This window comes from Hermetia illucens, chromosome 4 (genome assembly GCF_905115235.1).
Source record: "Hermetia illucens chromosome 4, iHerIll2.2.curated.20191125, whole genome shotgun sequence".
NCBI lineage: Eukaryota > Metazoa > Arthropoda > Insecta > Diptera > Stratiomyidae > Hermetia > Hermetia illucens.
In genome coordinates this window covers 30,212,490-30,228,502 of record NC_051852.1, presented here as the reverse complement: position 1 = coordinate 30,228,502, position 16,013 = coordinate 30,212,490, and the positions used below count along the sequence as shown (strand labels likewise).

At 43.4% G+C, this 16,013-nt stretch overlaps 1 protein-coding gene across 2 annotated transcripts; it reads right to left on the bottom strand.

Moving 5' to 3' along the window:
* Positions 1-629: 629 nt before the first annotated feature.
* Positions 630-15,539, bottom strand: LOC119654949 (cytochrome P450 4d2-like). 2 transcript variants are annotated; one of them, XM_038060607.1, is made up of 7 exons: positions 15,383-15,539; positions 7,465-7,650; positions 7,018-7,401; positions 6,883-6,952; positions 1,534-1,718; positions 1,099-1,467; positions 630-1,040 (listed from the first exon to the last, which is right to left on the bottom strand). In XM_038060607.1, the coding sequence occupies exons 1-7, from the start codon at positions 15,387-15,389 to the stop codon at positions 706-708; spliced, it is 1,536 nt and encodes a 511-aa protein (XP_037916535.1). In that variant the 5' UTR covers positions 15,390-15,539; the 3' UTR covers positions 630-705. The 2 variants fall into 2 exon arrangements, with proteins under 2 accessions (XP_037916535.1, XP_037916534.1); XM_038060606.1 differs by having other exon boundaries at positions 15,341-15,530.
* Between the last annotated feature and the right edge of the window lie 474 nt (positions 15,540-16,013).

The following is a 16,013-nucleotide window of genomic DNA, read 5'->3' as shown; positions in this document are numbered from 1 at the left end:
TAACGCTGCTTCAGTCGAAAAGTTTATAGTTGCCGTTTGCATTCCTCCATATGCCTTTTTCAGTCATTTGATTGCGGAATCTTGCAAACCGAGCATTTTTCTACGGTCCGGTGGATATCCTCCTTGGTCGTGACTTCGTCAACGTCTTTACATTATATTAAAATCTTCTGCTTTTTCGCCCTTACTTGTGCCTCTTCTCCTAAAGACTTCTCCACCTCGCCGAGGATACTTTCAGCCGTTCTATCCGGAAACTTTTTCAACTCTAACATTAAATCCATTAAATCCCCATCAGCTCTGGATCGAATTTGACCTTCCTGATGATATCAGCGTACATCATATCCTTTTTTTAGAGATGTTCGGTTCATTTACGTGTTGCACTTTTCTTACCGCCAACTCTCGTTCATGCTTCCGCTGTTTCCTTTTTGGGCCTTTACCTTCCTTGGGTCCACTGAAGTCGGTGCTGGTGCTCGGACAATTTTGGTCACTTTGTCACTTTGTTCGCCTTCCTCTTTTCCGGTGAGAGACCTTCCTACAAAGATCCAAAAGAGTCATTCGTTCCCTTTCCCTCTTCCTCTCCCAGTTCCATACTTTGCATCTGGCTGCAATTATAACGACATTGCTTCGCTACATGCATATATTATAAGTCGGATCGACTAAAAAATAGTTTTACAATACAGTGCCACTAGCTTATCAGCTAAAATCAATTCAAAATTTTCTCTCCCTTATTCCAATATGGACACCATTAGTCGATTTTAATACTAAGTACGCGATTGGCAAGGGATCAGGCCCCATGGGTAACAACTCATAGTATCTTAACATGGTCGAAAGCAAACTCTTCATTTCCAACATTGCGTACCTTTGTCCAACACACTGACGAGGCCCAGCACTAAATGGAATAAAGGAATAAGGGTTGATTTCTGCCGAATTTTCCAGGAATCTATCCGGGTTGAATTTATCAGGATCAGGAAAAGAACTGGGATTTCGCAGCACTATATGACAGGGTACAATAATGTTTGAATTAGCTGGTATCCAATATTCATCTGAAATATTCAAGAGGCTGTTAAAGATTGACAAATTTTCAAGACCAACTTGCAATACCAATTTTTGAATCTTCTAGCGCTCTTCTTCCTAAAAGTGATATACTTGGGTACAACCGCAATGTTTCCTTGATAACACATTCTAGGTATTTCAAGCTTTGTAAATCCTTGTAAGTCACCGGCTTATTTTTATCAGTCCCTATTACTTCACATATTTCTTGGAATGCTCGGCTTTGTACTTCTGGATGACGTGATAAGCGATAAAGTGCAAAGGATACCGCAGACGCAGATGTGTCATGTCCTCCGAACATGAATGTGTCAACCTCTTCCTGAATATCAGCATTTGTAAGTGGTTTTCCATCGATTGTTGATTGTAGGAGAACATCGAGAAGGGCGGCTCTCTTCCTTTTACTTTCGGGTGGGGATATACCTACATATATATGGAGCATTTTATAAAAAAAGTAGTGAACACACTAGAATCAACTGGAACACCTACCGTCTCCTTTGATTTGATTAGTCAACAACGCATCTCGGCGCTTTAGTATTACATCTTCAGTGAAATTGTGGAGGATTTTAACTAAATGATCCTGACGCGCTTTTATTTTGGGAGCCAATATCCCGAATATCCCTTCATTCCAGTAGCAGACATTGGTGACACGTTGACATAAAATATTACTTAGCCTACAAGAAACAAATTAATTCAGATTGATCAAATGAGACAAGGAGGGATAGATTAGTAAAGAGAGTGAAGGATGATAACCTAAAGCGCTGGCTAATAGTTGAGTTTTAATGACATGATACAGCCCTTCATAAAATGACTCCCAATTGGGGCATGTCGATCGTTCATATCCACTCTTCATCAATCTAAACTTCTGGCAATTTAATTCGGCTTAACCTTAAAATTAGACACTACTCTTCAATCGGTCTAAGCCAAGAAAAGCGACTTATGGTCAGCCCTTGCTTGTGGTATTACCGACCATCCCTCACCCTGGGTCCAATAGGATTGGATAAAGGAAAAAGCTGGTAGTGAATAACGATTGTTTATTGTGTTTTAGTCCTGAACCAAGTAGGTTCACACCTCTTAGGCCCTGAAGAGCGACTAGCTAGCGTAGGACTGAACAAAATGAATAAGGACAATGACGATTATGAGGGATACGGACTTTAGATTTGGCTACTAATTAGAAATATGTCACATACGAGCTGACAGTTGATTTCGTCTCAAAAGTATACCCAAATAATCCTGGATGGTAGTGCAGGCTTAGTTGTTCGGACTCCTGACTAGCGCCTGATTTGGTTTTCACCTCATAAACTCTAATAAGGACCTGTGTCATGGGTACCCTCTCAACTTACATGGATGACCATGGGGATCAACTAAGACCACTGCTCGTTCCAATGGGAAAAGCATTCTGCAGCTGGGAATCAGAAATGCAATGGTAATAATAACAGGAAAAGCAACAACGATACTACAACCGGTAACAGCCGGATTTTTTAAAAGGAGCGTCAGTATACCACACTTCCTGGTTCTCGTCCCTAAAATTTCCTCGCGAGAAGTATGATATTACAACAGCCTCCCACTCGGGCCTCTTCTGCAAAGGTAGGCAACAAGGCCAACTACCCCTCCGCCCACAAACAGAGCTAGTGCTGAAAGAACCGCATATAATTGCAGTTCTAGTGGCCAAAAAGGAGAGATGCCTCCGAACCTGAGGTTAAAAAAGAACGACACGATAAGAGGACCATGTTTTCTGTGCCACATGAAGTACTACCTTCAGGATAAAATATCTACCAAGTCGTTAGCCAAGTGGCGGCGTAAGTTATTTCTCCCAAGCAGGATGGACCTCATCCAGAAGATGAGGGTACAGAAAGAAAGATTGCTTAACTAATGTGGAACAGTCTTGAAGAAAATGAAAGCTGTCACCATCGTCTGGTGAAACATTTTCGCGGACGTTAAAAATGGCAAGACGATAATGGAGGAACTTCCGGATCTCACCACATGTCAGCGAAATTCCTGGAAGACCGTCGTAGAGGAGCTGCGGAAAACTATTAGGCTCAGCGGTAGGCTCAGCTCACTAGAAGGGGAACAGACAATCGGTAAAAGGTGACGCGGTGAAAACAACGTAGATCTGCTGCCAGTGATGCAGCAAGAAGAATTTTTTGAGTTGGTAAGGAAAGGGGCCAGCAGCCGCCAGTAACTAACATGAATGACAGCAATAAGTCGGCTGAAGCAAAGTCAAGGTTAACTACGATGACAACATTAGAGTCAAAGGAAAAGAGAAGGGGCAAACGAGGGAGTTTTTAGAGAAATCTAAAACTACCCCAAACCAGAAGACGCAGACTTAAAACGGCGGAATATTTTTCGGGTTGACGACTGACAAAAAGAATTAATTTTGGCAGACAGTTCAAAGGATTCTAGGCACGCTGGACGTGGTTTCAAGCCCAAAACCCACGCATTCCTTTGAAACAACCAGGTCCCTTGTCGCAAACAAATACGAGGTGGGGGAAGCAATAAAAATGGATCAGAGAGGACAAAAGTTGGCCATTGCCACCGTACCTGAGATGACAGCAAACCAATTCCCTCATTAAGGGAGGATGAATCATTTGCTGGATAAAGTAAAGAGCAATTCTGACCCGCTATTTTAAGTGCTAAACTGCAAAGAGCAGGATAGAAGCATTTTGTGTTACAAGTGTTGGGAACCGGGCACTAAAGCGAAGACTTGCATGTCACAAAAATCCTGTATTCTTTGCACTGATCCCGGTATGCAAAAAGAAGATGTGGCTCGTATTCCCGGTTGCGGGCAGTGCCAGGTTTTCCAAAGAGAATACCAAAAAGCGAACAGTCAGCTTACATGATCCACATCCTGCAGGCGAATATGCATAGGAGTGCAACTGCTCATGATCTGATGGGATAAATGGTTCCAGAAATAAGAGCTGTTTAGAGCTGGGAGTGCGTAGTATCCTGATCTATGTCGCACTGTAGTCATCTGGGTGAGAGATATGGTCAACTTGCGAGTGTGGGCCTTTGGACGACGAGATGGCTTCGTTTGGGTTGGTTGTGCGGAAGTAACCATTTTATTTTGTAGGTGGACAGAACTTATTGTCCTTAATATCGGCGGTGCTCCGATATTCTGACTCCCTTGTTGCGAGGGCCTTATCCCTGATGTAATCTTTACTACGGGGTTCTAAATATCAACGATTCAGGGTACTGGAGGAGTGATCAACAGTACATTTCCTTTGCCGTAACATGCGGCTCCTCTCAATGTGCTGACATCCGGCAAATACTTACCAAGTGGAACATTGAGAAAATCATCGTTAACAAATTTGCCGAAGCTCTCTCAAGAGGGGTAAACAGGACATAACACCAAGAGACAGATAAAACAACTACGACTGAATCACTTGAGAACTCAATGACGAGCCTTATCGTCCTGCTGGTAGAGGTGGGTTTGGACAAAAGCATTTTGTGGCTTTTCGAGTTGAAGGTCGCTGGAAGGTCGCACGACTCGGGCTAATCAGCAAAGGAAAAGGAAGCACTGAGCTGCTGTCTGCATACTAACTGCTATGTATGCTTGACACGGCTGGGAAAGTGCTCCGAAAGCTCATCAGGAACAGACTCGCTGAAGCGATCCGCGCTGCCGGGGACTTATCCCCAGGGCAGTTCGATTTCAGAGCAGGGAGGAGCGTTACGGAGGTCGTGGATGCAGTTTATTGAGCCTGGGCACACAGACACCGATCGTCGAGAGAGATAGTATCTCTCATATCCCTTGATGTCAAAAATGCCTTCAAGGATTCATTCCACGTGCCAAGTTAACTATTGCGGATATTGAGGGGTTATATGAAAGACTGCTCCCTGCTCTATGAGACATTAGAGACATTAGGGCCGGACCTCATGAACGTTTCCGGCAATAGTCTATTAAGACTCAACACCAGTAGACCAGTATAGTTGCGCCTGGTCGGTTATTCAGACGACGTTGCGGCATTTGTTGCCGGATGAACTGTTGAATAGGTGAAAAGAAGACTTAATGCGACCGGTAAGCGGATGGATGACTGCTCGTGGTTTCATTCCAGCGCTGGAAGAAACCCAGGAAATCATCTTAACTAGAAAGAGAATCCCGACCATGCGACCATATTGATTGGTGAGTTGACTGTAGCGTCAAAACCAACTGCTAAATACCTTGATTTAATGCTTGACTCAAAGATGAGCTCCTTCGAGCAAATCAAAGCAGCAGCTGACAGCAGCTAGAGTCTGGGCCTTGAGTCGGCTAATGTCGAATGTTGCTGGCCCAATATCTACTATGAAAGCAACGCCGTCCGTTCTGCTCTATCGCGCGGAAGTATGGGTTGATCACCTTGAGAAGGAGGTGCATCGTAAGCAGCTTGCTCAAGTGCAGAGACGGGGGGCTTTGTAGGTGGCGTCTGCTTATCGCACTGTCTCAAAACCGGCCATGATAATGATTGCGGGAGTTATCCCCGTTGCTCTCGTTGCAAGGGAGCGTGAAGCTATCTGCGACCGCAAGGGCGAAGATTTAAGAGAGCTGGTTGCCCATGAAAAGCCAACGTCTTGGCAAAATGAGCCAGGAGGCAAATGGACTGCACGCCTTATCGAGATTTAGATTCGCGGCTGAACCGAATACATGGTGAGATTGATTACTTCCTTACCCAACTTCTAAGTGGGCATGGAGGTTTTCAGTCTTACCTGCACGAGATTGGGAAGGCACGATCTCCTGATTGTGTGTTTTGCAATGAAGCGGCGGACGACGACGAAGACACCTTTTTCTCTTGTGAAAAGTGGGAGGTACAGGGGAGGTCTTTCCAGATATTGAAAAGAGATGGGGGGGACCGTTGGCATATGAAGTCGTGTTGCGCATAATGTTCGAGCTCTTTTTATTGCGATGAAGATTGACCTCGACTGGCGGAGGGACCGGGCAGCAAGGGGTTCCATGAACCAATAACTTCCTACCTTCCCTCTCTTGCCGTTGGTGAAAGGAATTCCCTGACTTGAAAGCTCCCAAAGCCCGGAGAGCGGGAGGCCTAGCCCAAAATAAAATGTCATATGGTTCCAGGCTAGTTCTCTGATGACAGGGGAGTCCAAGAGTCTGAGCGTAAACGCATTCACCTACCCTTCTCCCCCCGCCTCCAACGAAAAATAAAGTGGGGTTTCATTTACAGTGGGCGGACATCAAGGCGCTGATATTCCTTTTGAATCTAAGCGTAATCTTGCCGTGTTTCCAGCGATTCAATTACTACACATCCGTGTAGCACTGATGAAGGGAACATGTGATTACCGAAATATTGTTATATGCGAGTATGACAAATAACACTAGCGAAAAGCACAAACCGTCCAATTACTTCAAATGTTTTCTGAAGAATTTGGAATAGCAGGAGTGGAGCGAAATACGGGGACAATTTTCAGAAAGATTGTGATCACCAGTTTTGTGAATGGAGATAATAAGAGCCTCTTTCCACACGCCGGAAAACAGTTATTTTCAAGGCTTTTGTTAGGAATTATGGAAAGGAGGAAGGACATGGACTGACCGGTTTTAGTTCAAAAGAGGTTTCGAAGACCGTCGCAATTAGGCCCAACATTGGCGGCAAGGTTGCCAATGATATATTCGACTACGAAGAGGGAGGAGAGGGAACATAGACTGAGCAAAAGTAGCGGCAAAATAAGGAGACGGGGTTAGCAGAGGAGACAGCACATTTGGCGAACGGAGGAGATAGTTGGGTGAAAATACGGGAGTTGCGAATGTGAGACCACAATAGTTTGACGGTTCCCCATTCCAGTGACCATTAAAATTATAAATCTAACCACTAAATCGTTAAGTTCTAAATTAAATGACCAGGACCAACTTACTCTTCAACAGCTGGAATGTATTCGCAGTCAGTACTTGTCTGCGCATCAATTTTTGTGCCCATCGCTGATTCTGTTAATGATATGTGTTAGGAAAAGTTACTCAGAAAAGGTCAAAACAAATAAAAAGGGTCTTACCACAAATAATATCTAAAGCTGCCAAGCTAACGTCCCAGTAAATATCAAACTCATTACCGTCTAAATGTTTTTTAAACTTTTTTGCCAAAATATGACTATTACGATCGAAAACATCCACAAATCCCTCAAGAATTTTATAATGAAATGCCGCTGCAGCTATTTTTCGTCTGGAGTGCCACTTTGGACCTGTACTTAGAAGTAACCCATCTCTCAGCCAGAATTTAACCATCCCATAGATTGAGTGTTTGTTGATATACTTCGGACTAGATAGGAGTGTCTCTAAAATTGCCGGATCCTCTATGAAAATTATCAACTCGTGACCTATCCACATCCGATATATTGGACCATATTTCACGCTGTACCCCCGAAAAACCTCCAAATACTCTAGAAAAACAAGGAGAAAGGCTTAATTTGCAATGTCTTATGTAGTAAAACAAGGATTTATACCTTCCGCTTTCCTCCTCTTGAATATTTCGGTAGTTCCAAATATTGGATAAATTTTTGGGCCTGGATAGTTGGATGTCAAACTATAGCGTCTTATCTTTGCTAGGAAGTCCACCAGGAGGAAGGTGATGATGACAAGAAGAAGTATAAAATACATTGTTAAAGGTTTCCTTGCATCCAGTAAGCTTGCTGTAATTGAAACAAAATGGCATTCATTTATGAGAAAGATCAGGTAAAGGGAAGTAAACTTAATTCAAAACACTAAATTGGTCATGACATCCGAAATACTTTTTCTTAAAATGGAATTGATTTCCACCAAATTCTTCAGGTTTATCACATATCCAAATGGCGACTAAAAGATTAAAATTTTTAGTATGTTCTCAAAATTCGTCTCCTATTTCTATCATATTATAATTAAAATGAAGTCGATCGCTAAACGCTATGGCACGTCTTTCCGGTGTATTCTTTACTTTTGCCAACAGCAGGTTTTGTGAGAACATAGCACACCAGAAAGTAAGGGTCCACCTTTAACGTCTTCTTCACTTTCTGCGCCATTTCTTTAAGGCCTTTTTTATTGGCACTATTATGGTGTTCCAATCCAGTTACAATCCAGTCTCTCTGTGATCTGGATCCAATTTCCCTTTGATCCTTCTTTGCCAATTGCCTACCATGCCATAGTGAGGGAGCTCAGTAAAGAAGATCCTCTGTCGTGAGAAAAAAGGGGGCTCTGCTGAAATCAACCTCAGTGAAGAATTTGATTCTCTACTTATTCAATTGAAAACCAATTCACTTCGGAGCTAATTCTTAATGAAATGGCCCAATCATTCCCTTTTTGATAGCGATTTTGGCCTCCGGTTCCAGTCGGCGTCGCCTTTTAGGCCCAAAGTCTTCCTCACGCGTAAGCATTTAGTTCCAGATGAACCATATTCTAGCAGGCCGATGCTTTCAAGCAAGATAACGTTTTCTGCTTAACTGCTTCCAGATAAATCTTAACCCCCGGGTTGTACTAAGGTCAAAGGTGAAAGCTCGTCCGGAATATCTCCACGTAATGGGTCGACATCACAGTGGCTACCCTTGATATGACGATTCTTGTCGGAGAGTAACTAATATCAAATAATATCACGTTTTGATATTCGTAATCAGCATTGATCCACCTATAACCATTCCATTTTGGAATCCGCGGAAGACATATTGGGTGACATACAAACTAGCACTCAGCGCCCTAGTTACGATTCCTGGGGGGTGCATAAAATCCATTGCCGGAATAGAGAAACCAACTCAGTTGATCACAACTAGTAGGGGAGAAGCTTTCGAAGAGAGTTATCCATTGAATGCACCAAAGACAGGTAAAACATGATGGTGCAACTCGGATTTTGAAAAACAAAGGAGAATGACAATGGGGTGTTTCAATTCAGTTCAAAAGTCTGCATCACCTGTGCAAGGCTGCGTAAGGAAGGGGTTCTCTGTCCCTTGTTACAGCTCTGGATAGTAGAATCTTTACAATGGATTGTGATAGGTAAGACCTGGCGACTTTCATTCCAAAGAGTTCATCGGATTGAGACATTCATAATAAAGTATATATACGCTTATATTGTCTCCTTGCTGAGATTCAATTTTTTTAACAGTTGGAAATTGCAAAGGTTCGGTTGCCGAAGTATTAAGCGTGAGATAAGAACTACGCCTATCGTGGGACACGAAACATTCATAAATATAGCCCTAATTATCTGGAAGGAAATGGAAAGCAGCCATCGACTCATATAAGTTTGACACCATTGGCGGCTAGAAAAATGGCTAATCGTACGGTCATTTATTCATCTGGAAATCCTTACGAAAACATCGGGTAGCTTTGATGCCTGCAGACCACGTGGTTTACATATTTGTCTTTGACAAGCCGGTTGTTGTGGGGCAACCACCAGTTGCTGTTGAAACTTGGCTGACTGAACGACACATTCATGATACCAGGGCGCTCGAACATCGCTGATAATCTTGTTAGGCCTCTCCACGTTAAGTCTGCTTTGACGGGTGCCATTTCAAAGGTTCGTGTGGCCCAGTCTGGAAGAACCCGAGCCCTCTATAGCGGCATTTTTACCGTTCTTCGAAAAGAGGGATATGGAGACCGTAGTAGGACTTTTGCTCTTTAAATTACCACATAAAAAAAATAAGATGAAGAAGAGGAGGTAACGGTCATGCACTTCATATGCAGTTACCTGGTTTTCTCACACGTTAAACTGAGATACCTGGGAAGGGTTTTCTTAAACGAAGCCCTTGCGCATTCTTCGCTTCTGAAATAGAGATTTTGCAAAAGCCTGCGAAAGCGCAAAAGGGAGGCCGTTGGATAAGTGATTTTAGGGGCGGTACGGGGAGTCTAACAAAAAGGTCTGAGTGTTTGGAGCATCGACTATCCGCGCCAAACTAATCTAACCTAACGTACCAGTTCTTCAACTTCCCTCAAGACAAAATTCGTTGTAATTAAATGCTGCTTTATTGGGATCAATTCTCAATATTGATCGAACCTGTCGTGAGCATTCGGCTTTATTATGTTGTGTACCTTGCTCTTCGGAAACTGCAGCAACTCTGAAAGTAGATGGTTTTGCTCAAGAATTTGCAGTTAAAATATAATAATAATGTTTCGGCACCTCTTAACATCAAAGCTCAAACTCGCTGGTTGTTCATTATGAATCTCGCTTTTATCATGTTTCATCACGTCTTTAAATAGAGGCTTTGATTCGTTCTGTTTCCCCTTGAGACACTTGTTTTCAAATATTTTAGTAGCTTTATGGATTGACAGTGCTTCAGCTCCATTGTTGGAGGAAGTGAAAACATTATAGTGGGGAGGAGGCGGCCGCTCCTGTTTAAATACGATGAAAACTCGTCCGGGTGAAACCCCACAGCGGTCCCCCTTCCTTAGAACACGACGACGATTGCTCTCCCAATAAGCTCATTAATGTTACGAAAATAGTCCCTTTTTGGAGCGCCATAACTTTTCAACGGGGGTGAACGCTTCAATTCTTCCTTTATACTCTCTCCGCCGAAGGTGGCGCTGAGAAACCGAAGTTTACTATGATGGTATCACCATCCCCCCTTTTGAAGGGCCATTACTTTTTGAGGGGTGGTGACTGCTGCGATTTTTCAAAGGGCTTTGAGGAAGAAGATCTCCCGTTTTTCCATTCATACTCTCTCTTCCTCCTCCTACGGGTTTGACATGAAAATAGCAATAGAAATTTTTTGGCGTAGTTAAATGGGAGATCTTCTTCTTCCTCTTTCATACCCCCTCTACACTTTCTCCTTAACGCGGTATGGTTAAAAACGGAGATATAACAAATCCCACTTTGAAGGACCATGCATTTTGAAGGAGGGTGACCGCTACGAGCTTTTATCAGGATTGATCCCCTATGAAGATGAAATTGGGAATTTATACATGAATGTATCAATTTTCATGACGAACGGATTCGGAGTTTGTAGATCACAAACGAATATATATGAAAACAACTTTTTTAAATAATAGATAATAGAAGAAGCTTCAATTTGAATACGGCCTCAGAGGCATCATCATCATCAACGGCGCAACAACCGGTATCCGGTCTAGGCCTTCCTTAATAAGGAACTCCAGACATCCCGGTTTTTCGCCGAGGTCCGCCAATTCGATATCCCTAAAAGCTGTCTGGCGTCCTGACCTACGCCAGGCAGGGTCTGCCTCGTTTCCTTTTTCTACCATAGATATTGCCCTTATAGACTTTCCGGGTGGGATCATCGTCATCCATACGGATTAAGTGACCTGCCCACCGTAACCTATTGAGCCGGATCATGATATCGCTCATAGATTTCGCCATTGTGTAGGCTACGCAATCGTCCATCCTCATGTAGGGGGCTAAAAATTCTTCGGAGGATTCTTCTCCCGAACGAGGCGTTCGCAATTTTCCTTGATAAGAACCCAAGTTTCCGAGGAATACATGAGGACTGGCAAGATCATAGTCTTGCCCAGTAAGAGCTTTGACCCTATGGTGAGACGTTTCGAGCGAAACAGTCTTTGTAAGCTGAAATAGGCTCTGTTGGCTGACAACAACCGTGCACGGATTTCATCATCGTAGTTGTTATCGGTTGTGATTTTCGACCCTAGATAGGAGAAATTGTCAACGATCTCAAAGTTGTATTCTCCTATCCTTATTCTTCTTCGTGTTTGTGTTTGACCAGTGCGGTTTGATGTTGCTGGTTGATTCGTCTTCGGTGCCGACGTTGCCACCATATATTTTGTCTTGCCTTCATTGATGTGCAGCCCAAGATCTCGCGCCGACTACCGCCTGCCCGATCTGGATGAAGGCAGTTTGTACGTCTCGGGTGGTTCTTCCCATGATGTCGATATCGTCAGCATAGGCCAGTAGTTGGGTGGACTTGAAAAGAATCGTACCTCTTGCATTAACCTCAGCATCACGGATCACTTTCTCGAGGGCCAGGTTAAAGAGGACACATGATAGGGCATCCCCTTGTCGTAGACCGTTGTTGATGTCGAATGGTCTTGAGAGTGATCCTGCTGCTTTTATCTGGCCTCACACATTGGTGAGGGTCAGCCTAGTCAGTCTTATTAATTGCGTCGCGATACCAAATTTTCTTATGGCCGTGTACAGTTTTACCCTGGCTATGCTATCATGGGCGGCTTTAAAGTCGATGAATAGATGGTGCAACTGTTGTTCATATTCCAACAGTTTTTCCATCGCTTGCCGCAGAGAGAAAATCTGATCTGTTGCTGATTTGTCTGAAGTGAAGCCTCTTTGGTATGGGCCAATGCTGTTCTGGGCGTATGGGGCTATCCGCTCTAGCAAGATAGTGGACAATATCTTATAGATGGTACTCAGCAACGTGATACCTCTATAATTGCTGCACTGTGTCATATCTCCCTTTTTATGTATGAGACAGATAATGCCTCGTTGCCAATCGTGAGGCATTGATTCGCTATCCCATACCTTGAGCACAAGTTGATGAACCACTTGGTGTAACTGGACGCCTCCATATTTAACCAATTCGGCTGTAATTCCATCGGCTCCTGGCGACTTATGATTTTTTAGCCGATGAATTGCACGGACTGTTTCTCCTAAACTTGGTGTTGGCAGTATTTGTCCGTCGTCTTCAGTTGGCGGCACCTCCAACTCGCCGATGTTCTGATTGTTCAGTAGCTCATCAAAGTACTCAACCCATCGCTCTAATATGCCCATTCTGTCGGAAATCAGATTTCCCTCTTTGTCTCGGCAGGATGAACATCGAGGTGTATATGGCTTCATCCTGCTGACTTGTTGGTAAAACTTGCGCGCCTGGTGCGGTTGCTCCCTGTACTTTTCCAGTTCACAGACTTGTTGGTTCTCCCAGACTTCCTTTTTCCGTCTGTGAAGTCGCTCTCCGCTCGACGGAGTTCGTGATAAGTCTCTTCTTTGAGAATGCAAATTTACTCGGAATGCGGCATTCTTCCGTTCCGTTGCTAGCTTACATTCATCGTCAAACCAGCCGTTCCGACTCCGTTTGCGGCTGGGACCAAGTATGTTTGTGGCCGTGTCCATGATAACGTTCTTCAGGTGATTGTGAAGATCATTTGTTGATGCTTCATCTCCAGGTCCTCTGTTGACTGCAGTTGTTGCGGCATCTATTTCCCTCTTATAAGTGTCGCGGAGGATTGTGTTGTGGATGGCTTCAGTGTTGACTCTCACCTGATTTTCAGAGGGGATTCTAGGAGGTATTTTTATTCGAGCTCGGAGCACCATGCCAACGAGATAGTGATCCCAGTCTATATTAGCCCCCCTATATGTTCTGACATTCATCAAGGCTGAGAGGCAGTGGCGTTCGATCAACAACAGGTCAATTTGGTTGCAAGTGGTCAGGTCTGGAGAGGCCCACGTATGTTTGTGGACCGCTTTCCGCGCAAATCAGGTACTTCCAACAACCATTTCGTGTGACCCTGCTAATTGAATAATCCGCAGTCCGTTATTATTTGTTTTTTCGTGTAAGCTATAGCAGCCAACGTATCGCCTGAATACTGGCTCCTTCCCTACTCGGCTGTTAAAATCCCCAAGTATGATTTTAATTTCATAACTGGGGCAGGCTTCGAGGGTTCGTTCTACTGCCTCGTAGAAGGTATCCTTCCCCAACTCTGCAGTCTCCTCTGTAGAGGCGTGAACGTTAATGAGGCTTATATTTCTAAACTTGCCTCGCAAGCGCAGAGTACATAGCCGTTCGCTTATGTTTTCAAAGCCGATAACAGCAGGTTTCATTTTTTGCCTGACTAAGAAAACTACTCCGAGCACATGGTTTACTGGATGGCTGCTATAATATATGGTGTAGTGGCTATTCTCCAGGAAACCGGTCCTTGTCCATCACATCTCCTGTAACGCTGTTATATCAGCTCTCTATTGGGACAGGGTATCGGCTAGCTGCTCATCAGCTTTATCTCTGTACAGGGAGCGCACGTTCCATGAGAAAATGCGCAAATCGTTAATCCGTTGTCGTTGCCGGGTTCGTCGTTGTAAAGTATATCCTGTCCGAGGCTCCTTTCGTGGCTCCGTAACTTCGGTTTTCCGTGTAGGGTTGTCAGCCTTACCCAACCCCCAACCTGGAGGTCCAGTTGGTACAGTTTGTCCCGTTTTTAGGCGCGGGGGACTCGCCTTCATCCTTCTCCGTCTGCAGCTTTTCGTTAAGAAAGAGCGCCCAGCGGTCACCACGTGGAGGTGGAGATAGGGTTTAGTAGTAGAGCTGTTGGTGTTGGTTCAGCAGGCATTTCTCAGGTTTTATGCTCCATCGTGGGTACCAATCCACGTTTCGCCCTGGGACCTATATTACCCTTTGACCACCCCAGAGGCATCCCTCCAAGAGTTGACAATATTGTGTTGGATGCGATTTAAGAAAAGCTTCATTTCCGGTTTTATTGTAGCAGATCTAGTTTCTCCATTTATTGGTCACCAGATTGTCTGCAAAACCACTTACCATTGACTCCCCTTAAATGCACCCACCGAGGAGTCTGTGATACATCACTTTCCACAAAAGAGATCACAATAATGCAATCCTTTCGCTGTTTATCCACCTCCAGCCATATGAGTCTTTCCAAGAGATATGTCACCGCGCTGTAGCCAAAGTTCCTATGGATAAACCCGCGATTCCTGTTATTATATTGAACATGGAATGCTCTCGCTGAAATCCATGTTGCCGCTGTGATAGATCACTGGCTTTCTACACCGTCGTACGTCGTACAACACTTTGTTAAACACCTTCCGCATAGCGTCTAACAGACAGATAGAGTGACAATCAGGGATATCAACATTAGAACCATTTTCTTTTTTTTGCGTAGGGAGAGGGGAGGAGACGGGTCCGGTCAGAAGGACATGTCAATCAATCACTTAAAACTGGCCTAAACAGTCAGCTTGGAGATTCCGCCCAGAATTTTTCCCAATCCCTAAACCCTTTCAGCCCAGATGTTCATCTTGCATCCCCTATCCTTAGCGTACATAATAGCTCGATCCCTTCCTTGTTATCAACCAAGTGTAGACAAGAAAAACCACCACTTTATGATAGGTCGCTCGTGCTCGTAGCGTCGAGTTAGAAGCAATCGCTGGAGGAATGGACTGCACAATTCGCTCACTTGGAAATACCTATTACTCCTCGAAAAGCATCGCTATACTAACTGCTATCTAACTCTGCCTTTCGGAGAGGATGGATACTTCCGGTCTTCGTTGCATCATTTCAAAATTTCGGTCATCGGAATTCATTTATTACGAACAGTTTCTCTTATTGGGAACGTGACGGAATTTGATAATACAATTTAGATTATTTAAATTAAATTTAGCTGGCACCATCTGAATATTTCTGATTGGTGGAAATGTAATGTAAATTTAAATTTATTTACTTTTTAGATACGCTCGTCGAAGTACAATAAAACTGTTTTCACCTTGCATTAACAATTTTCACTATTCACACCGTGCTGGGTACTACTATCAAAGTTGATATCTTTATAGAACACCATTTATCAACTTTTTACTAGATACAAGTTAAGAGATGCACTGACCTGCTGAAATTATAGCTTTGAATTGGCTTTTGATGCTATTCTGATTTATATATCTCTCGTTCCATCTTTAATTATTCCGTGGACTATTATACCATCAACATTGGCTGAAATCACGCGAAACTTGAGGTAATTACTATCTGAATGCAGAATGCAAATATTCACACTTTCTATATACACAGGGATATCAGAGTAAATAAATCATCTTTAATTAATTAATTAATTCTTTTATACTCTTGTAAGAGAGGAAAAATGTTAATAATGGCAAAAGATTTATTCATTGATTCAATCATTATGAAAACGAACGAGATAAGTTACTTTTGAGCGACAGAAAATTATGTTAGCTTTTTTCTAAATACGATTTTTTTTTTTCAGGTTCCGGCATACATATACATTTAATGCAAATTTCACGGGTTCGTGCTTTTTTATGTACCTAATTGAACATTGTGTGTAAAACCTCTTTCTCTTTAGCTTTCGTCCTTGTCAATAACGGGGTCATCAGCATCATCATCATCAA